The sequence below is a fragment of the Oncorhynchus clarkii genome, chromosome 2 (assembly GCF_045791955.1).
Source record: "Oncorhynchus clarkii lewisi isolate Uvic-CL-2024 chromosome 2, UVic_Ocla_1.0, whole genome shotgun sequence".
In the NCBI taxonomy this organism is placed as follows: Eukaryota; Metazoa; Chordata; class Actinopteri; order Salmoniformes; family Salmonidae; genus Oncorhynchus; species Oncorhynchus clarkii.
In genome coordinates, this window is record NC_092148.1 from 66,912,762 (window position 1) to 66,935,842 (window position 23,081).

The 23,081-nt window shown below is 41.1% G+C and overlaps 1 protein-coding gene across 1 annotated transcript in view; it reads right to left on the reverse strand.

Annotated features, from left to right (window-relative positions):
* Positions 1-3,248: 3,248 nt before the first annotated feature.
* Positions 3,249-23,081, reverse strand: part of LOC139382155 (peptidyl-prolyl cis-trans isomerase FKBP8-like) — a 49,762-nt gene continuing 29,929 nt past the window's right edge. The window contains exons 4-8 of the mRNA XM_071126044.1: positions 18,250-18,467; positions 7,340-7,518; positions 7,041-7,118; positions 3,815-3,949; positions 3,249-3,707 (exon numbers count right to left, since the gene is read on the reverse strand). Of these exons, the coding sequence (XP_070982145.1) occupies positions 3,621-3,707; positions 3,815-3,949; positions 7,041-7,118; positions 7,340-7,518; positions 18,250-18,467 (697 nt within the window). The 3' untranslated portion in view covers positions 3,249-3,620. The remainder of the gene's footprint in view (positions 3,708-3,814; positions 3,950-7,040; positions 7,119-7,339; positions 7,519-18,249; positions 18,468-23,081) is intronic.

Sequence of the window (23,081 nt, forward strand, 5' to 3'; positions counted from 1 at the left end):
TTATAACCCACCCTGAAACCAAAAATGGATCAGCCAAAAGGCAAGGGTCCACTTTTCCCAAAAACTACTGTCACTGACTCTTTATCCTGACCCTCGGTGCAAGTTTCGGCTCAGAGAACTTCACCACACCTACCACCTTTAATACTTCTCCCTCATTCTCTTCAATTTCTCCTTCTGTCTTCAGCTCACTCTGCTTATACTTTCTACCATTCTTCTTCTCAAACTATCTCCCTTTTCCAGCCATTTTTAACCAACTTATGCTCACCCTCTTCTTCAATCTCTCTTAAACCTCCTCTGCCTCTCTTTTTCCTTCCATTCCTCCTCCATATTCCAAATCAAATTTTATTGGTCACATACACTTATTTAGCAGATGTTATTGTGGGTGTAGTGAAATGCTTGTGTTTCTAGCTCCAACAGTGCAGTAATATCTAACAAGTAATATCTAACAATTTCACAACAATACACACATCTAAGTAAAGGAATATATGGATGAGCAATGTCAGAGTGGCATAGACTAAGATACAGTAGAGTAGAATACAGTATATACATATGAGATGAGTAATGCAAAATATGTGAACATTATTAAAGCGACTAGTGTTCCATTTATTAAAGTGGCCAGATATTTGAAGTATATGTACATAGGCAGCAGCCTGTAATGTGCTAGTGATGGCTATAACAGTGATGGTCTTGCGATAGAAGCTGTTTTTCAGTCTCTCGGTCCCAGCTTTGATGCACCTGTACTCACCTTGCCTTCTGGATGATAGCGAGGTGAACAGGCTCGGGTGGTTGTTGTCCTTGATGGTCTTTTTGGCCTTCCTGTGACATCGGGTGCTGTAGGTGTCCTGGAGGGCAGGTAGTTTGCTTCTGGTGATGCGTCTGGAGAGCCCTGCAGTTGTGGGCGGTGCAGTTGCCGTACCAGGTGGTGATACAGCCCGACAGGATGCTCTTAATTTTGCATCTGTAAAAGTTTGAGGGTTTTAGGTGCCAAGACAAATTTCTTCAGTGTCCTGTGTGGGTGGACCATTTCAGTTTGTCAGTGATGTGTACTCCGAGGAACTTGAAGCTTTCCACCTTCTCCACTGCGGTCCCGTCAATGTGGATAGGGGGTGCTCCCTGTTTTGTTGATGTTGCGTGAGAGGTTATATTCCTGGCACCACACTCCCGGAGTACGTATACGTCTCCTTATGACAATACTGGACTTCTCCTGACATGCATCTTGTTCTTGCCTTCTCAAGGGATGCCATTTAACCGGCAGTCCCAAATTCTGTCCAATCAGCACAAACCCCTCGGGGTGTAGCGCTCAACATCCCATCCCACTTTTAAAGCAGCTCCTTTGTCTTGATGTTCTTCTTTATCAAAAGCTACCGCAACGCTTTTCCATTTCAAACAAGCCCGCTCTTCCAACCACCACACACTGTCTCACTGCAAGAGCAGCTCAAAAGCCAGTTTTTGCAGCTGAATTGCGTTATTGAAAACTAAAACTGTTCTCGGAACAGTTTGCTACTCCACGTCGCTGATTGGTCAGTTCACAGCGCTGCTAAACCCTCGTTTCTGATTGGCCACTTTGTGAGGTGCACTTGGCTTTCAGTGTAGAATTTATAGCTACAGCAGTGCGGGTCAGTGCCGTTTAAGAAGAGTGAGGACCATTTTTTTTTTATGAGTATGGCCTTATTTCTATTACAGCATATCGGATGACTGTCATCCATATTTCATTCACCCAGTTCAATGTAACAGTGATAGGTTTAGGCTACTACATGATACTCAAATTTTCCCAATACCCATCATGAGGTTGCTACAACCTAGCCCATGAATGACAGTTTCTAATGTAGGTGCACACAGGTTGAGAGCAGTGGTGATTTTACCATGTAAATCTTGGCGGGGCAAAAAAACAAATGTGGGATGCATGCCAGCAACGCCACTACACAACACTAAACAATACATTAATTGCACTATAACAGTGACAAACGGTGCCCACAAACTGTTAGGACCTGTCCCAACAGCAGTCCCAAAATCTTACCACCACTACACCTTGCTATCAGTTGAGCCTTCTCTGGCAGCAAAACATTTCATTCAGCCTCATTTACTGCCTTTAAAAAAAACATAGCTGATATGGCTGACTTGCTTAAACAAATGTGGTTTCTATTGACAATTGAGATGTACAAACTATGCCTATAACTAGGGGACGACAAGCGGATAAGAGGCGATCTGTAATTTCGATTAAGACATTCATGTGCGAGTTAGGATGGACGTAGTCAATCTAATGATTTGTTTAGCACTTTTGAAACGTACAGCGGCAGAATTCAGAACATGGGTCGTTCTTACCTGTACACCAAGTCAGAAACGTTGGTTAAATAAAGGGGGCATTTAAGCAGACAATGAAGCTCTTACAATATTCGATGATTACATTTCTCTAAAACAGGTTATAGGTTACATTTGCACCACCAAGTCAGAATAGTAGATGAAATTAAGAGATAAATATACCAAATTTTTCAGGTGAGGCACATGGGATACTAACATCTTACTACACAATATACACTTAGTATTACTTTCTTAGCTACAGTATACATATCTCCCTGGCATGCAGCGGCATACAATACATTTTGGACTCACCTTGTTGTGCTGTGCTCACTTGAACAGGAAGGTGGCGCGGCAGTCCTTCGTGGGCAAATGTTGTCATCAAAATCTGGCATTCTTTGGATTCATGGGAACTCGGAAAAAAACAAGGTTGAATCATGATGACGTCATTAATCTTCAGGTCGTAGTTCTAGAAAGAGGCCGGATTTACAATTCCGAGGTTGACTGTTCAAAATGTATTTTCCCAGTCGGAGCTAATTTATTCCCAATTTACCCAGTTGACTTGAACTCACTGAAGTCAAGTTTTCGCAGTTCCGAGTTAACAGTTGTTTTGAGCGCTGCACAAGTCATGCATCATTGACAGCATGGACCATTTTTAATGTTCATCATTAACCCCTTAATCCCAGATTTGGGACCACACATCCACTCCACTGAATAGCAGGATAGTGATTGCTTTGCAATGCTTGCAGAGTTAGCCACGGTCACTGATTCCTTCCAAACCACTCATTGTTTTGTGATTTCCAACTTGTTGTGTAATGGCCGATGAGAACCGATACGTTTTATCTATAATTTCTCTTTATTATTTCTCCTTCATAAGTAATGACTGGAATATAGCTATTAAAGTTTGCAGCTTAACTGATGTTGTTTCTGTATCAACAGACAGTACACTTTTATTTATTAGATTTTCCATTGACATAGATACCGTTTATTGGGACACATATATCCTGTTATTACAGAAGCCCCTCATTCATTCAAGACATTGACCATGTGACTATTCCAGTCTGAGTTTTATACTAAAATGGATTCTATCACAAAGCTGTTTTGTTAAAAAAAAGACATTGCATACATTCTTCGGAAGAAGCGCCATTAGTTTACTCTGTTACACTCAAATAAACACAATCTGTGGTGCAAATGTTGGTGCTGCTACAGTATGTCAGTGAATGTTGATACAGGTTTAATCCATAGTGCAGTGTTTTATTTATTATTCACAGCAGACACAAGTCAGTTTACTATTCATGTGCTGGACAGTTCCTTTGCAGAAGATGTCAGTTTCTTGCAGTCAGAACCACTGACGTCACTAAACTGCCCAAGGCCACCACCAGAGCACCAAGCAGGAACTTCCATGAAATTCCCTGAAACACCAAGTGACGCAATGTCAAAAAACAGTCATGTTTTTTTCCTACTTGTGAACTGAATTCAACTGAAACATTTCACTCAGGGAAAGTTCTCAGTGGCTTACAGGTGGCTTCTTGTTAGGAGTCAGAAATGGGGCAATATTGTCTCCAAGGAGCTGGGCAGGTTTGGCTTGCCACTTCTGGGTGTTTTTGCCTCCTGATTGCCTTTTCACTAGCTTTGACAGCTCAACATGGATGGCCTGGGAAGGGAAAGAGACAGACTGTAGTCACTTACCTTTAACCTCAATGTGAAACACAATTCACAGGTGTGTACTCATAAAGGACAATCTTATACAATACAATTTAGTATTTTAGCAGTGAACTATGCTAGGTGGATTGTCATTGAGAATGAGGTTGTAGTATAGGAGTTGACCAGTAGATGGTAGCATAGATCATATTTAATGCAACAATCTCAGGCTCAAGTCATAGTTGGACTTGATCAGTTTGAATTAATCCCCTAATGTTGACATTCTTGACACTCACATTTAGTTTCTTTCTAGCATAAAATGTAATTGTCAACTAATATTATACAACAAATATATGGCAGTTTCTTGTTAAGCCCTCAACAAAGTTGTCTTTTTAAATACATATTTTTATTATTTATATTTCCTTGTTTCAGGTCAACATCACAAACAAATTGTATATATGTAGATATAAGGTAACATAAAACAGTGACAGTAAACAAAAACACACACACACAAAAAAAACAAGATTTAAACATTCACTTTCAGTTCTCTGCTCTCTTACAATCTTCCATTACCCTTAACAATCTTTCTTTTCATTCAACCTGGAGTCATCTTTCATTACATGCCTTTATTCATTTGACTGTTGTGTGTGGCTGTAGTATATCAAAGAGTTCAGTTGTATCAACAGAAGACCTGTAGACTCACAGCCTTTTTTATATTAACACTTCTCAGGGTATCTGCGAGATTAGGGTGAAGAGATAGTTAAAAGGGTCACATAATATATATAGGGTCTCCTTCCTTGTTCCTAAATATAGCACACATTTTCTCCTGTGGCAGCACTTTAAAGATCTCACAGTACCACTGATTTATTGTGGGTGGCTGGTCTTTAATCCAATTAAGGAGAATGCATCTGTGGGCCATTTTTTTTATTTTTTTTTTACCTTTATTTAACTAGGCAGGTCAGTTAAGAACAAATTCTTATTTTCAATGATGGCCTATTATTGAGTGTTGTGTGTTTAACTCAATTAACTGCCTGTTCAGGGGCAGAACGACAGAACGTATCTTGTCAGCTCGGGGGATTTGAACTTGCAACCTTTCGGTTACTAGTCCAACGCTCTAACCACTAGGCTACCCTGCCGCCATAAAGAGTTAAGGAGATTGAGCTGTGCTAAGGTAAGTGAGGACCTGTTTCCGACGACACCCAGTACAAATAGCCATGAGTCCATTCTTATAGGACATCTGAACCTGCCATCCAGCTCCATTTCTACATTTTCCCAGAAATCTTCCCATGTGGACATGGGTGTCATTTTCATGCCTACACTTACAGCAGGTATCAGAGAATTCTGCATACCCTTTGCATATTCGTATATTGCATCTCTTGCATCTTGTTGCAGGTGAACAGTCGGCTTGCCTTGAGCATAGCCTTTGTACAGTTCTGGATTTCTGAGCCTTTTCCCAGCTCTGTTTCTCATACCTTAGTCAGGGTACTTGAGCTACTTGCAACATTTGTGTGTATAGCAGCATAAAAGTAGGACATAAAGTGCTTAGGTCTTTCAGCTTTCTACAAGAGATTGTCAACTGGGGTTCATATTGGGATCTGGGGGGAACACTATCTTAGATTCAATAAAATGTATTACTTGCAGATAGCCAAAGAATTGTCTGTGTGGTACAGAAAATGTTTGTTGGATTTCCTGAAACGATAGCAATGGCTCAAAGTTGTCTTGTGTTTTGTAGTGTACTTATTTTCACATTTATTTTTATTTAGTAGGGTCTCGGTAGCCTAATCGTCATTGTTCATTCTAGTGATACTGAAATTACAGTACTGGTTAGATTTTTTTTATAGGACTTAAATTAATAATGAGATTTGATGACAAAGCTCTGGTCAAACAAAAGATTGTTCTTTCTTATCAAGATGATTGATTGACAATAATGGAATATTTCTGGAAGGCAGTGTCGATAGTGCAAAAAGGCTTTTATATGTCATTTGGATTCCGAATGTTTCTGCTTTTCAATTCCTTACCTACTCAGCTAAATGAGGTCTCTGGGGGTAAAGATTGCTTTATCCACCATCAAGGCAAGGGTGTAATTACCAAGGCAGCAGATATTTTAGTTTTGTCTAGACAACAGTGTCTCACCACCACCAGTGCACACTTCAGGTCAAGCCAAATAGGGCGACAGAACGTATCTTGTCAGCTCGGGGGATAATAGGGCCACAGAAAAGCACATTCAGAGCATGGTTTAAAAACAAAAAACAAACACACAACACTCAGAATTATCAGTGTTTCCGGACAGCTCTAATCTTTGTGGCTGAGTAGAGAATTTTGCAGACAGCAATAGGAGCAAGACAGAACAGGTCTTCACTGTGGCTATAGAACTAACACTACACAATGATCTTTGCAAAGTGTCTGGGCTCTAGTACCTTTGGTTGACTTTTCTTTGCTAAACGATATTGTGCCCATGCGCAAAATCTGAGGTGAGTTTTCAGTCTGCAGTTTTTTCTGGTCATGGAAAAACATTTAATTCCACATGTTCTAGTCTAAACCAATACAGAGGCAAAATCTACCATAATTGTTTTTGAAGCACACACCCATTATACGTTTTGGGGGAATTTTCCATGACTGGGTCTGCATATTCTCAGATTCTTAGCTCTTGTCAAGTAAACATGCTGTGTGACAAAGTAGAGTGACAACTGGGAATGTAGTTTCCAATTCAAGTTCACTACTTTAAGTGCTGTAAAATACAACACAAACCGATGCCCAACAGCTTCTTTTTTGGCATTACTTTGACTTTGGCAGTATTGGGCTATAGTACATACTATAGCCCAATAACGCTGTTAACTAAGGGTGAACTGTGAGTCACACACTACTCCAGACATGATTTAAGAACTTGTTGAGTATTGTACTGTATCATTTTATTTCCATCACATCTCTTGACTAGTGTCAGCTGAGACAGTGTCTTTTTGATTGGGAAATAATTTCAGGGACCTGTAGTGGACATGGATCCTTGATCTGTTTGTGGGGGGGTTGGATTTCACTAGCAGGCTAGGGAGAGGTGGAGGTGGTGAGAACCTAGAGATGTGCTCATTTAGATAGACAGACTATCTCACCTTGGTGGACGGCTCCAGTTTCAGAGCCTTCTTCAGTATCTCCATGGCCTCCCCGTATTCGCTCTTGTCTGACAGAAGCTGCAAACAGATTGCAAAATCTCTGAACAGCTAAATCAACATCATCCTTCAGTAGTATACTGTACATGTTTCAGTTGTACATGTTGATTTGCAGTAAATCTTTACACTCATCTAAAATATCTGAATAGGGTTATGTAACAGAATTATTAATGCACCCAGGCACTGTAGACTAATGACAGTGGATTGAAGGTGAGGTAATGTGATGTTAGTGTGTCCCTCACCTTTCCTGTTCTGAAGAGGGCTTTGACATTTTGTGGGTCCAGGGACAAAACATCCCGGCTGGTGTGTAGTGCGTCGTCGTACTGCTCCAGTTTCAGCTGAGCCGCTGCCAGGTTGTTGAGACACTTCACCCGGTAGTCCTGCACCTCCTCCCCCTCCACCAGCACAGCACTTCCACCATCTAGGGGAAACAGGCCACACAGCCTCTCACACCTGGGCTGTTGTTATGTATATGTAATGGGAGCCCCAGTCGTTCTAGGTTTCAGGGAGAATGATATACTTACAAAGGAACTGAACGGAGGAGAGACTGGGTATTTGATGTACTAAGGACATCTGTATGTTTGTTTGCCACAGTTATAAAAATCCACGGTTAAAGGCCTAGTGCAGTCAAAAACGTGATGGTCCTGTATTTTATATACACCGAGTATACCAAACAGGAATACCTTAGTATTGAGTTGCAACCCCCCCTTTTGCCCTCAGAACAGCCTCAATTCGTCGGGCATGAACTCTACAAGGTGTCAAATAAAATGTTATTGGTCACATACACATATTTAGCAGATATTATTGTGGGTGTAGTGAAATGTTTGAGAAAGCGTACCACAGGGATCAAATCAATTCTAATTTAATTTGTCACATGCGACGAATACAACAGGTGTCACCTTACTTGAAATGCATACTTACAAGCCCTTAACCAACAATGCAGTTTTAAGAAAAATAAGAGTGAAGAAAAAATATTTACCAGATAAACTAAAGTAAAAAATAAAACAGCTACAATAAAATAACAATAACAAGGCTACAGTTTTAGTCAGAAGATTACATACATACACTTAGGTTGGAGTCATTAAAACTCATTTTTCAACCACTCCACATATTTCTTGTTAACAAACTATAGTTTGGCACGTTGGTTAGGACATTTACTTTGTGCATGACACAAGTCATTTTTCCAACAATTGTTTACAGACAGATTATTTCAAAAATAATTCACTGTATCACAATTCCAGTGGGTCAGAAGTTAACACACTAAGTTGACTGCCTTTAAACAGCTTGGAAAATTCCAGCTTCTGATAGGCTAATTTACTTCATTTGAGTCAATTGGAGGTGTACCTGTGGATGTATTTCAAGGCCTACCTTCAAACTCAGTGCCTCTTTGCTTGACATCATAAGAAAATCAAAAGAAATCAACCAAGACCTCAGAAAAAACAATGTAGACCTCCACAAGTCTGGTTCATCCTTGGGAGCAATTCCAAACGCCTGAAGGTACCACGTTCATCTGTACAAACAATAGTACGCAAGTATAAACACCATGGGACCATGACGCAGCCGTCATACCGCTCAGGAAGGAGACACGTTCTGTCTCCTAGAGATGAACGTACTTTGGTGCGAAAAGTGCAAATCAATCCCAGAACAACAGCAAAGGATCCTGTGAAGATGCTGGAGGAAACAGGTACAAAGATATCTATATCTTCATAGTAAAACGAGGCCTATATCGACATAACCTGAAAGTCCGCTCAGCAAGGAAGAAACCACTGCTCAAAAAACTCCATAAAAACGCCACACTACGGTTTGCAACTGCACATGGGGACAAAGATTGTACTTTTTGTAGAAATGTCCTCTGGTCTGATGAAACAAAAATAGAACTGTTTGGCCATAATGACCATCGTTATGTTTGGAGGGAAAAGGGGACGCTTGCAAGCCGAAGAACACCATCCCAACCGTGAAGCACGGGGGTGGCAGCATCATGCAATGTGGGGGTGCTTTGCTGCAGGAGGGACTGGTGCACTTCACAAAATAGATGGCATCATGAGGAAAGAAAATTATGTGGATACATTGAAGCAACATCTCAAGACATCAGTCAGGAAGTTAAAGCTTGGTCGCAAATGGGTCTTCCAAATGGACAATGACCCCAAGCATACTTCCAAAGTTGTGGCAAAATGGCTTAAAGACAACAAAGTAAAGGTATTGGAGTGGCCATCACAAGACCGGACCTCAATTCTATAAGCAAGCAAGAAGGCCTACAAACCAGACTCAGTTACACCAGTTTTGTCATGAGGAATGGGCAAACATTCCCCCAACTTCTTGTGGGAAGCTTGTGGAAGGCTACACGAAACATTTGACCCAAGTTAAACAATTTAAAGGCAATGCTACCAAATACTAATTGAGAGTATGTAAACTTCTGAACCACTGGGAATGTGATAAAATAAATAAAAGCTTAAATAAATCATTCTCTACTATTATTCTGACATTTCACATTCTTAAAATAAAGTGGTGATCCTAACTGACCTAAGACAGGGAATTTTTACTAGCATTACATTTCAGGAATTGTGAAAAACTGAGTTTATAAATGTATTTGGCTAAGGTATATGTAAACCTTCGACTTCAACTCTATATACAGGGGGTAATTGAGGTAATATATCCATGTAGGTAGGGGTATGCATAGATAATAAACAGCGAGTAGCAGCAGTGTAAAAAAAAAAAGGGGGGGGGGGTAATGCAAATAGCCATTTGCTTAGCTGTTCAGCAGTCTTATGGCTTGGGGGTAGAAGCTGTTCAGAAGCCTTTTAGACCTAGATTTGGTGCTCCAGTACCGCCTGCCATGACGAAGTAGAGCGAACAGTCTATGACTTGGGTGGCTGTAGTCTTTGGCAATTTTCAGGGCCTTCCTCTGACACCACCTGGTATAGAGGTCCTGGATGGCAGGAAGCTTGGCCCCAGTGATGTACTGGGCTGTACGCACTACCCTCTGTAGCGCCTTGCGGTCAGAGGCGAGCAGTTGCCATACCAGGCAATGCTCTCAATGGTGCAGCTGTAGAATATTTTGAGGATCTGAGGACCCTTTTCAGTCTCCTGGGGGAGAATAGGCGTTGTCGTGCACTCTTCACAACTGTCTTGGTGTTTTTGCACCATTATAGTTTGTTGGTGATGTGGACACCAAGGAACATGAAGCGGGCAGATGTGTTGTTGTCTACCCTTTTCACCTGGGGCGGCCCGTCAGGAAGTCCAGGATCCAGTTGCAGAGGGAGGTGTTTAGTCCCAGGGTCCTTAGCTTAGTGCTGAGCTTTAAAGTCTCTATGGTGTTGAACGCTGAGCTGTAGTCAATGAACAACATTCTCACGTAGGTGTTCCTTTTGTCCAGGTGGGAAAGGGCAGTTTTTGAGTGCAATAGAGATTGCGTCATCTGTGGATCTGTTGGGGCGGTATGCAAATTGCTGGCCCATGTTGACTCCAATACCTCCCACAGTTGTGTCAAGTTGGCTGAATGTCGTTTGGGTGGTATACCATTCTTGATAGACACAGGAAACTGTTGAGTGTGAAAAACCCAGCAGCGTTGCAGTTCTTGACACAAACCGGTGCACTTGACACCTACTACCATAATCCTTCTTTAACCTGTCTCCTCCCCTTCATCTACATTGATTTGAAGTGGCTTTAACAAGTGACATCAATAAGGGATCATAGCTTTCACCTGGATTCACCTGGTCAGTCTATGTCATGTTCTTCAACCTTGTGTGGTGTTCATGTTTTTGTTATTCACCCAATGTTCGTGGGTCTGATGGACCCAAGAAATTATAAGGGTTTTAAAACAATACAGCCATAACAATTAATGTAAAAATACTTAAAACTTAGATGTTGACATATCAATTACAAGCAATATAGACAGCATACATGGTTAATATTTGCCATTTACCTCTGCTAGATCACATTTATCAATTAAAGCGTTATTCGTTTGTTTTCATAAAATTTGATTTTTGAAAACAACATTAAATTATAATCAAGACAATGGTGGAATAAATAATGTTTATCTTGAACAAATATAAATGAAACAAGGTTTTCATCACTATTGATGTTTAATGCTTTGAAGTGAACAAATTGGAAGGATACATTTAAATACAGTATTTTATGGAAATGATTAATAAACATTTTAAGGCCGGTCTACACACCACATGAGGGACAGAGGTTTACTGTGTGTGTGTTCCAAATGTATTTCTTGCACTTGATGCATGTGTACTGTGTCTTCCTGTCCACACACAACACAACGCTTCTTCTTGTTGCTACCAGCTGCAATCTAGAATGATGAAAACACTTAGTTCAGGAATTTACTAACATCTCACTCACTCACATATATAGTTATAGCAGGCCAAGGTAGGAGAGTCGGACACACACAGGGAAGAACATCGCTCACACTTCCGGTATTGGAGTTGTTGGTTCTGTGGGTCGGGCGGATGGGGCACTAGCATCCTCCTGAATCCTCCTAACAATGGCTGCAGAAGCTGGGATCCTTGGGATATGTTGCCTCCTCTGGATTTGAGGTCTTACCAATGCCTTGCCCAGCTCCTCGAGAAAGAGCTGTCTCCTCTGGAGCGTCCCTCTTTTCTAAATTGTCCACCCCTCCTTTTGTGGCATTGTGATCTGTCATGATTTCTATTTTTTTATGTTCCTGGCCACAGATTCTCCCATCCCTATGCAGCATACTCATGAGTACCACATTTTCCCCTTCCTTTGGCACATAGGACACTAGGCATGTGTGTAGGCAGTGAACACAAACTCTGAGGAATTCGTAGACCTGTTCCGTGTATTCAACAGCTGAGTTGGGAGCTATAGCTTGTTTTTTAGTACTGTTCTTACCATAGTCAGCTTCCTCTTGATGAGCTCCTGTCCCAGTTTGTGCAAAGTAAAAAAGTTATTGCATGTGATGTTGTGGACACAGAGTCCCTGTGTCACATCCAGGACAACCTGCATCCCTTGGTTATTTTCAGGCGCTCCTCCATCTGGCTTCCCCGTATACACTTGCAAGTTCCACCTATATGATGAAACAGCATCACAGGCAGCCCAGATCTTGATTCCATATTTTAGATGGTATGTACTGCCTGAAGGGGCAGCGGCCTCTAAATGACATAAGCTGCTCATCAATAATAATGTTGGGCCAGGGTTGTAAAACTTGTCCCACACTGACCTGATTGCAGCTAGCTTGTCTCTCTGTGGAGAATAATGGAAATTATGTGGAAGTTTTGCTGCATGGAAAAGTTCTCTGCCAGTTCCTGCATCCCACAAGGATTCTATGGATTCCCCATTGGATCTGAAAACACCAGCAAGGATAAGAACCCCAAAGTATGGATATAAATGAGTTTGGTCCATTTCCTCCATCTCTCTCTAAATTAGTGCAGTCCAGAATGATTTTCTGGATGGTGTCTGGGTTGAACAGTTCAAAAGAAGACTTTATGTCCTGCACATCTGTAACCGCCATCCGCGTCGGCCCTGGTTGCATCCTTGTTATATTGGCAGCCATGTGGGTGGCTCATTCCTTGGGCAATTTCAACATTCGACCTCAGCCAGCCACCTTTCAATTTCACAATAATAATATATTTTTTTTTACCCCTTTTTCTCCCCAATTTCGTGGTATCCAATTGTTTTTTAGTAGCTACTATCTTGTCTCATTGCTACAACTCCCGTACGGGCTCGGGAGAGACGAAGGTTGAAAGTCATGCTTCCTCCAATACACAACCCAACCAAGCCGCACTGCTTCTTAACACAGCGCGCATCCAACCCGGAAGCCAGCCACACCAATGTGTTGGAGGAAACACCGTGCACCTGGCAACCTTGGTTAGCGCGCACTGTGCCCGGCACGCCACAGGAGTCGCTGGTGTGCGATGAGACAAGGACATCCCTACCGGCCAAGCCCTCCCTAACCCGGACGACGCTAGGCCAATTGTGCATCGCCCCACGGACCTCCCGGTCACGGCCGGTTACGACAGAGCCTGGGCGTGAACCCAGAGTCTCTGGTGGCACAGCTGGCGCTGCAGTACGCCCCCCGGGAGGCCCCAATTTCAATTTTTTTTGACATTCATATTTTCTCCTCCTGCAGGCTGCTGTTGAGCTAATTGCTGACGGGCTGGTCCTGAGGCTGGCTGATGTTCAATGTTCTCTTCTTCCAACTCACTGTCAGACTCTGAATTGACAGAGACATGATCCACATATTCGGAAAATTCTTCATCTTCCAAAGTGGAAGACGCTCCTTCCACACTAGCTTCTCTAGCTGCAAAATTATTTCTAAGGCCCTCTGAGCATTGATTATTTCTGCCTTACTGATTGATTGTGGTAAGGAGCCACACATGCAAAGCTATTTATTTGTTGGGTCCTTCCCCCAGTTTGCACCTGGCTGGGGTAGAGGGTAGGAAAATACAGCATTATCATTTGTACAGCGTATCAAAATAACGTATCGAAATAATGTATAGAAATAATGTATAGAAATAATGTATTGAAATAATGTATCGTAATAACATTGTGCAGGTTCCCACAAGACATTGTGTAGTTTCACACACTACAAAGGGTAAAGAGTGCGAGAAAAGCGGGAGACAGGCAGACAAGCAGGGAGACAGACCGGTTATTGGCGCTATGTTGAATCAGTAGGCCTAGGGAGGACGGAAGACAGAAGGTACACAGCAAACTTTGTTGTTTAATTTGTACTTGTTTTCACCTACACACACAATTTTCCACACTTGTATTACCCTCGGGCTCAGTGGACTTGAACAGCACATATGTAATATAAATCTGTAAGGTGGTGCACAAATGTAGGGTGGTGCACAAATGTGTTTTCATTGAGGCCAATGACGCTCAGGTTTAATAAATTATTAATTGTATCATTTTTCTTTCAGTAAACATTTGAAAATGGGTCCCACAGACCCGAACACCACACAAGGGTTAGTGTTTTGTGTACTCAGTGTATATGCCTACACTATGAGTTTGGAATAATACTGTGAATAATACTTTTAGTTTATGGGAGAGTGGGGTAAGTTGAACAACCCATTGTTTCTAGGAAATTATACACACAATTAATTAATAATACAAAAATAATAATAATTGGACCTAATATTTAGGACGAGGTTACCCTTTCTTGGAGTCTGAGAAACCTTGGTGGTAAGCAAGGTTGGTAAGCAAATAACAAGTGGTAAGCAAATAACATTTTGACCAAGTCAAATTCATTTGTTGTGTTATGAGATTTAAGAGATTTGTGTTTCATGATGCTTGTATCTAAACCAAAGTAGATATTTTTAAGATTGTTCTATAAATAATTTGGGTTCTCTAAACCTAGCATGAAAGTGCATCCTTGTGGGCTAATATAATCAAAAATGTTGGCTTGGGGTAAGTTGAGCCAATGGCCAACTCACTGTCAGTGGCTTGCGAAAGTATTCACCCCTCTTGGCATTTTTCCTATTTTGTTGCCTTACAACCTAGAATTAAAATGAATTTTTGGGGAGTTCATATCATTTGATTTACACACCATGCCTACCACTTTGAAGATGCAAAATATTTTTTTATTGTGAAACAAACAGAAAACTTGAGTGTGTATAACTATTCATCCCCCCCCAAAATCAATACTTTGTAGAGCCACCTTTTGCAGCAATTACAGCTTCACGTCTCTTGGGGTATGTCTCTATAAGCTTGGCACATCTAGCCACTGTGATTTTTGCCCATTCTTCAAGGCAAAACTGCTCCAGCTCCTTCAAGTTGGATGGGTTCCGCAGGTGTACAACAATCTTTAAGTCATACCACAGATTCTCAATTGGATTGAGGTCTGGGCTTTGACTAAGCCATTCCAAGATAGTATGTTTAGGGTCATTGTCCTGCTGGAATCTCTGGAAGGTTCTTGAGGTTTCCCCTCAAAAAAAAAACATCCCCACAGCATGATGCTGCCACCACCATGCTTCACTGTGGGGATGGTATTCTCTGGGTGATGAGAGGTGTTGGGTTTGCACCAGAAATAGTTTTTTCCTTGATGGCAAAAAAGCTCAATTTTAGTCTCATCTGACCAGAGTACATTCTTCCATATGTTTGGGGAGTCTCCCACATGTCTTTTGGCGAACACCAAATGTGTTTGCTTATTTCTTTTCTAAAGCAATTACTTTTTTCTGGACACTCTTCCATAAAGCCCAGCTTAAAGTGGTCCCATGGACAGATACTTTGCAGCTCCTTCAGGGTTATCTTTGGTCTCTTTGTTACCTCTCTGATTAATTCCCTCCTTGCCTGGTCTGTGATTTTTGGTGGGCAGCCCTCTCTTTGCAGGTTTGTTGTGGTGCCATATTCTTTCCATTTTTGAGTAATGGATTTAATGGTGTTCCGTGGGATGTTCAAAAGTTTGTCCCTGACCTGTTTGGAGAGATCCTTGATCTTCATGGTGCAGCTTGCTTGGTGGCGGCCCTTGCTTAGCGGTGTTGCAGACTCTGGGGCCTTTCAGAACAGGTGTCATGTGACACTTATATTGCACACAGGTGGACTTTATTTAACTGATTATGTGACCTCTGAAGGTAATTGGTTGCACCAGATTTTGTTTAGGGGCTTCATAGCAAAGGGGGTGAATACATTTGCACGCACAACTTTTCTGTTTTTTTATATGTTAGAATTTTTTTAAACAAGTTATTTCTTCCATTTCACTTTACCAATTTAAACTATTTTGTGTATGTCCATTACATTAAATCCCCCCCAAAATCAATTTAAATTACAGGTTGTAATGCAACAAAATAGGAAAAACGCCAAGGGGGATGAATACTTTTGCAAAGCACTGTAAGTTATTATTTTTTTTTATTTTTATTTAACCTTTATTTAACTAGGCAAGTCAGTTAAGAACTAATTCTTATTTACAATGATGGCCTACACCGGCCAAACCAAGATAATGCTGGGCTAATTGTGCGCCACCCAGTGGAATTCCCAATCACTGCCGGTTGTGATACAGTCTGGATTCAAACCAGGGTGTCTGTAGTGACGCCTCTAGCACTGAGATGCAGTTCCTTAGACCGCTGCGCCACTCGGGAGCCAATGGATGAGCCAATGGCAAATTGATGAAATGTAAGTGTTTTCTTCCCAGGTGTAATGCAAGGCAACACCAGGGCCTGGCCTATGTTAAGTGTAAACAAAAAAGTACAAAGTATTTGTTAGGTGCTAAGTCTGTGTTAAAGTCCCTTAGAATGATAAAATGGAGTAAGTTATGCCAAGAGATCACTTTCTTTGGACAAGCTATGTTTTAAAATGCATGTTTACACGAATTCTGATTATTTCCAGGGATATACAACATCCTGAAATATAGGTAGGTATCTTTGCTAGAAATAATACTATAGTTGCCTTGACGGATTGCTCACCTCACCCCACTCTCGCTAAGAGCTGTTTGAAAAGACTGCTTGAAATTTCAACCTGTTATGGTGGGATGTAGTTTTGGCTTGCCTGGTAAATTAGTTTATAGACCAATAAGAGTTTCAAACCTCTCCGCCAATAACAGCTAGTTTTCAATGTTCCCCTCCCCACTGAGACAGACAGTTCTAGCACAATTCTTGCTAGAGAAATTGTTATTTGCAAATAAGCTATTTTTGTTTCTTTTTGACAATTTTAACATATTTTCAGTCTCCGAACAGTGGTGAATGGAAAGATACATCTGTTACACAAACACCATAAACTGTAATGAGTTTTGGCGATTGTCATTACGCCAGAATTCATGTGTCCACTGCTGTCTGCATCTTGGTGTTGGCCACTTATCTCTGCCTTGGAAAAAATGATGTTTTCTTGTCAAACCATATCGCATTTTGGAGCATAGGCTATACCAGCATTTTCAAATCCATATGCTCATTTTTTATGCCTTTGACATTTAATTATTATTTTTTACTTTTTATTTAACATTTATTTAACGAGGCAAGTCAATAAAGAACAAATTCTTATGTACAATGACGGCCTGTCATTAGTTTAAGATATTTGAGGGATTGTTGTTAGCAGAGCTATGTTAGGATCTAGATTAGGGGGATGGAGCAGCTATTCAAGGATTTACAGGATATTCTAGAGACAGACAAGGTTGATTCATCTCGCTCAGATTCCAGGAGTGTGGTTATGCCATTGTGTATTCAAGTGTGAATGGTGACTAGAGACATAAAACAGAGTGTTTTGATGCAAGTTTTATTTATATGTTGTATTTATTTATCTGACAGAAACCATCCCAGCATTTGATCCTTTGCTTTACAAAAACACAATGCCTTATGCCAATACAGCGTAGTGCAATGACTATCTGTGGTAATCCCAAGAGAAACGTGTATATATCTGTTGGGATATGCTATTGAATTTCTGAATATTCTTTAGCGTTATCTCACCCGCTCATCCGGCAAATTCACAGTCTTGTTGCATCGAATATATTCATTGCTTATTAAGTGCTGAGGAAAATGTAACCATTGGCCCATCATCATTGATACATTTAGAGGCAGCCCATGCTCTTCTCCTCACTGAGTCATTTCTGTCAAATGTCTCTCTTGGGTCCACCCTGCCTTTCCAGCAATTAAAATGATTAAGGACCTTGAATTAACATGAAAGTTTATTAGGTTTGATTACCATAAGAATTAACAATAACATTTCACATGACAGTCACCTCTGGTGGATGTGCCTCTGCATTACGATAATATGATTAGTGCTGAGATGGACTAGCAGTAAGCCATGAGGAGACTATCATGCAATTGGGTGCTGGAAATGTGGAAGCTGTATTTTTCTGAAGTGTGCTAGTTATAAACAATCTGTTTACTGCTGTGCGTGTGTGCGAGTGTGCGTGTGTATGTAGCAGGATGCACGTGATGAAGGTAGGGATTACCTTTAGTGCGTGTGTATGTAGCAGGATGCACGTGATGAAGGTAGGGATTACCTTTAGTGCGTGTGTATGTAGCAGGATGCACGTGATGAAGGTAGGGATTACCTTTAGTGCGTGTGTATGTAGCAGGATGCACGTGATGAAGGTAGGGATTACCTTTAGTGCGTGTGTATGTAGCAGGATGCACGTGATGAAGGTAGGGATTACCTTTGGTGCGTGTGTATGTAACAGGATGCACGTGATGAAGGTAGGGATTACCTTTGGTGCGTTTGTATGTAACAGGATGCACGTGATGAAGGTAGGGATTACCTTTAGTGTGTGTAGTAAGGACATCCAGAGCCATCCAGTAGGCCCTGGTAGCCATGCTGTACTCCTCCCTCTGGAAGTGGAAGTTCCCCCGCTCTCGTTTCTGGTTGCCGATGCGTATACGGTCAGACATGGGGAGAATCAGGGGGTCGGGCTTCTCTCTGATGTTCAGGAGTTGTAGCTGGTAGAGTAAGGGGGCCCAGGCTGGAATATCAGGCTCCCTGACAAAAAACAAATACACACACATAAACAAACCTTCAATCACACTCAGACTGTGGAGAGCCTCAGACAATGGGCATTGTCTAAATATCTTTGATTGTCACACATCCTTGTGTGTAAATATGCTGGGTCAGTGCGTGTAATAGCTCGTATGTTGACTTGCAAACATCACAAAAACATCTGTTCTGAAGTCATTCTCCACGTGCCTTCATTTGCCAATATCACAACTAAGTTTTACATTGTTTTGGTTACATCTTAATTGATTGGACTGCGTATTGATCGGTGACTTCACCTGCAATATATATTAGTAGACACCCAATTACTGCTATCTGGTCAATAGGGAACTGGTACTGTTAAAATGTGTCTTGTCTTGTTGAAAAGTTAATAGTCATGTGCACATCCTTAAACAACTAAGGTGTTTGGCTAATAAAGGATACTTGAAAAAGAAGAGAGAGGTGCGCACACTGAATATGCTCCAGTTTGTCAGCTTTAATGGACAACGTTTTGAATTAAAGTCTAATATGTAAGTCAGTGTGAGTACTTGGGTTTGTGAACTTGTGAGGGTATTCCAATCCCTCAAAACAGGCAAGAAATGTAATCTGGTCCACCTGTGAGTTACACCTGTGAGTTACTGATTGCTTCGGCTTACTCAAGATTCACTCAGAAGGAAGGTTAATTTGGTTCTCCAGCTGATCATATGGTCCCTTTGACCCTATAGCACACAATAGAGTATAATCATTAACTGGGTAACGGCTCTGATTCCGATGTGTGCACACATGCATGACATGGGCTCTCTTAATTTGGTGATGTTTAGCAGAGGGAGCAGTAGGTTGAACTTAGTGGAACTTATTTTGGTGGAAAGCTCCACAATTCCCATACCATATGTGAACATCTAGAAGGTACAGTGCACAGCCCTTGCTTAATTACAGTACGTGAGTGGTAAGTGGTAAACCCCCTCTCATTATTGTCCAGAATTCAATCTAAATACATAAGTATCAGGTGCCATTCTGATTCATTAGCTTCCTAAGTATGTCAAGGTCATACTGTATGCCAAAATAAATGAATAAAACTCACTTCACTTTAAAAAAACTGAAATAAAAAAAGTAAGGGATCATATTCAAAAATGCAGTTCTAAAAAGTATTGGTCTGAAACTAAGCCTGATACTGATAAGTCCAGTTGTCATTGTTGCAAGGGGATAGCACTGTGGTGTGTCAGATCATGAATTATTCAATCAGGTTGTGTCAATTACACAATGTATGTCTGTCTAACAGAATTAGTATAGCTCCAGTCACTGTGTGGCTGTATCAGGAGGTGGAATCGGGTTACCTTTTCACCTCTCCACCCAAGGGACAACATCCTGTGTTATGTGATGCAGGAGCATGTAGCAGATGAGCTACAGTATGGCCTTGGAAACATGAGATGGATCCCTTTGCTTGGGACTGGAGGAAGTAGGGGCTTTGGATGAGTAGACAAAAAAAGAACTAGCTGTCACGTTCTGACCTTAGTTCCTTTATTATGTCTTTGCGTTAGTTTGGTCAGGGCGTGAGTTGGGGTGGGTAGTCTATGTTCTTTTGTCTATGTTGTATTTCTGTGTTTGGCCTGGTATGGTTCTCAATCAGAGGCAGCTGTTGATCGTTGTCTCTGATTGAGAATCATACTTAGGCAGCCTGTTTTCCCCATTTTGGTTGTGGGTGATTGTTTTCTGTTTTGTGCGTATTCCTTACAGAACTGTTTTGTTTTCGTTCTCGCTCTTTATTATTTTTGTCATTACAGTGTTCAGTTTTTTTAGTTTATTAAGAAGAACACTTAACACGCTGCACCTTGGTCCTCTTCTCCTTCACCAGACGAAAACCGTTACACTAGCTTTGTGTAGATTTCAGACTCCACCATTAGTGATGCTGACCCTTTTCAATGTGACTAGCTCGTAGATGGTGGAGGCTCCTCAGAGGAGGAAGTGGAGGACCATCCTCCTCATTGAATTTCATAAAAATAAAAATGGTAAAACATTAATAGATAAAACTATACTAAATATAATCACGTCACCAAATAATTGATTAAAACACACTGTTTTGCAAAGAAGGTCTACTGTAGCCTCAACAGCACTCTGTAGGGTAGCACCATGGTGTAGCCGGAGGACAGCTAGTTTCCATCCTCCTCTGGGTACATTGGCTCATGTTTCTCAACCCCTTCCATAAACTTACACAGTAATTATGACAACTTCCAGAGGACGTCATCCAACCTATCAGAGCTTTTGCAGCATGAACTGACATGTTGCCACCCAATAAAAGGATCAGAGAATGAATCTAGTACTGAATGCATAAACTACAGCTAGCTAGCACTGCAGTGCCTAAAATGTGGTGAGTAGCTGACCATAAGAGAGAAAAAGAAAGAAATTTGATCAAAACTGTTCTTTCTTTCAAAATGAAGAAGCAAGAGAGAAATAGAGAGAGAGAGTGCCATTTTTTTCACTTACTTAGCTAGCAAATGCAGCTAGCTAGTTTAGCCTACTGAAACACCCTGCTCAAACAGAGGGATGCTATGCTAGCTAGCTGTCTATGATTTTCCAACACAACACTGGAACTCTTCCAAGTCAAGGTAAGCTTTTTCAGTTGACTAATTTATTGCCACCGGGGCCGCCAGTGTAACTGCTTACTGACTGCACACTGTAACCTTACTGCTTGATTGTAATGGGTTTACTAACTCATTAGTTCTATAAGTTATGCTAACTATGACGTTACTTTCGCTAATATGATGAGAATGATGTAGGTTGTGTCTAGCGGTTTGGTTTGGAAAGTTTTTTTCGCCTGGTCATATACAGCTGATGTGTTGTGTATTGAAGTCCACAAGCGAAGGGAAGAGGTGAGAGGAGGAGAGTGCATAGGCACAAGACAGAATACAACGTGGCTGATATGAAAGTGAACTGTGTTCACGCGTGATATGGGGTGTATTCCTTCCACCTATTCTGTTTTTTTTATAATTCTTAAACGGAAGCAAAGGGAACAAAAACGTGGATAAATATACCTGAATTTGTTCAATAGCTTTTGCAACTGTTGGACTAATGATTACACCCAATATCAGCTACATGCAGGTAACAGTCCGAGGCGGTATTGAATGTCACTGTCTGTCACCTCAAAGTGGTCTCTCGACCTGTGTGCACCTACTGTACATTTTAAACGTTCATTCATATGCCAGGTTGTAGCAATCTCATGATGCGTATAGGGAAAATGTGTGTGTCATGTAGTAGCCTAAACATATCAATGTTACATTGAACTGGGTGAATGGAATATGAATGACAGTCATCCAATATGCTGTAATAGAAAATAATTGTCCTCCCTCATCTTGAACGGTACTGACCGCTACTGCTCGTAGAATATTCAGATTTAGTATATGTAGATGTATAGCTGAATTTGATCACAGCCATGCTTACTGTAGGTGAACCCACAGAGCCTAGGTCCATGCAATATTTATTGGACAGGACCCTTCGAAGAGTTAATCTCCCTTTCGGTGTCTTGGGCAAGTGTCCATAAGCACAGATGTGAGATGGAATGTATTCACAAAGTGAATGTGTTTATGTTCTGCCTGTGGTTTTGAAACATTCAAAGTTAATTGGGCTATTACTGGAAACTGTAATAAATCCCAAATGGCTTTGATAGGTTGGATATACTGTATTGTTGTTTGTCCTTTTTGTTGCGTACTACAGAGGAAGTATCCTTTCATGATCTGCCATCAATCTGTCCACCACCTTTCTTGACAAGTCCTCACAGGCATTATATTTATTTAATGCAAATGTGAATAGTTGATTTATTTTAAAAGAGCACAACAACTCATCTCATTGCATTCCACCTTCATATGGGATTTTCTTCTCATCCTGGTCACACATTCCACCTTCATATGGGATTTTCTTCTCATCCTGGTCACACATTCCACCTTCATATGGGATTTTCTTCTCATCCTGGTCACACATTCCACCTTCATATGGGATTTTCTTCTCATCCTGGTCACACATTCCACCTTCATATGGGATTTTCTTCTCATCCTGGTCACACATCCCACCTTCATATGGGATTTTCTTCTCATCCTGATCACACATTCCATGAAAATCCATTGACCAGGATATATGACAATCACTGAGAATGTATAAATAGACAAACTCGAACAGTGATTTGATTCTATTTGCCGTGTAGTTTTCCCTTTCTGCTCTTAACTCACTCCATTTCACAATAGTCCAAAGGCTAGCCTACATTACAAGCCGTTCAATACACCACCTTTATTGAAAAACAAACAGCTACTCAAACTGGCTGGCTGGAGGCTAAGACAAGAAGGTCACTGTGCCAAAGGGGTCCAGTTAGGGTAATTTCACTGGTTGAGATAAACTTGCTAAAGGTGGTTGTGTGTAAATTGTAATAGAGGATAGTTTACTGGGGAATTCCTCAGAGAAAAATTGGCCTGTTTAACAACATGTCCCCTTTGTTACTGTGGCCTTTGTGCATCTTTGTTTCAGAGAATTTCTCAGCAACTGTTTCCTTTCCATTTTCATTTTGTTTCGTAGGGAAGCTAGGAACTATCTTTTGTACTGCTATCAAAATTGCATCACAGGGTCTCCCAAGTGGCGCAG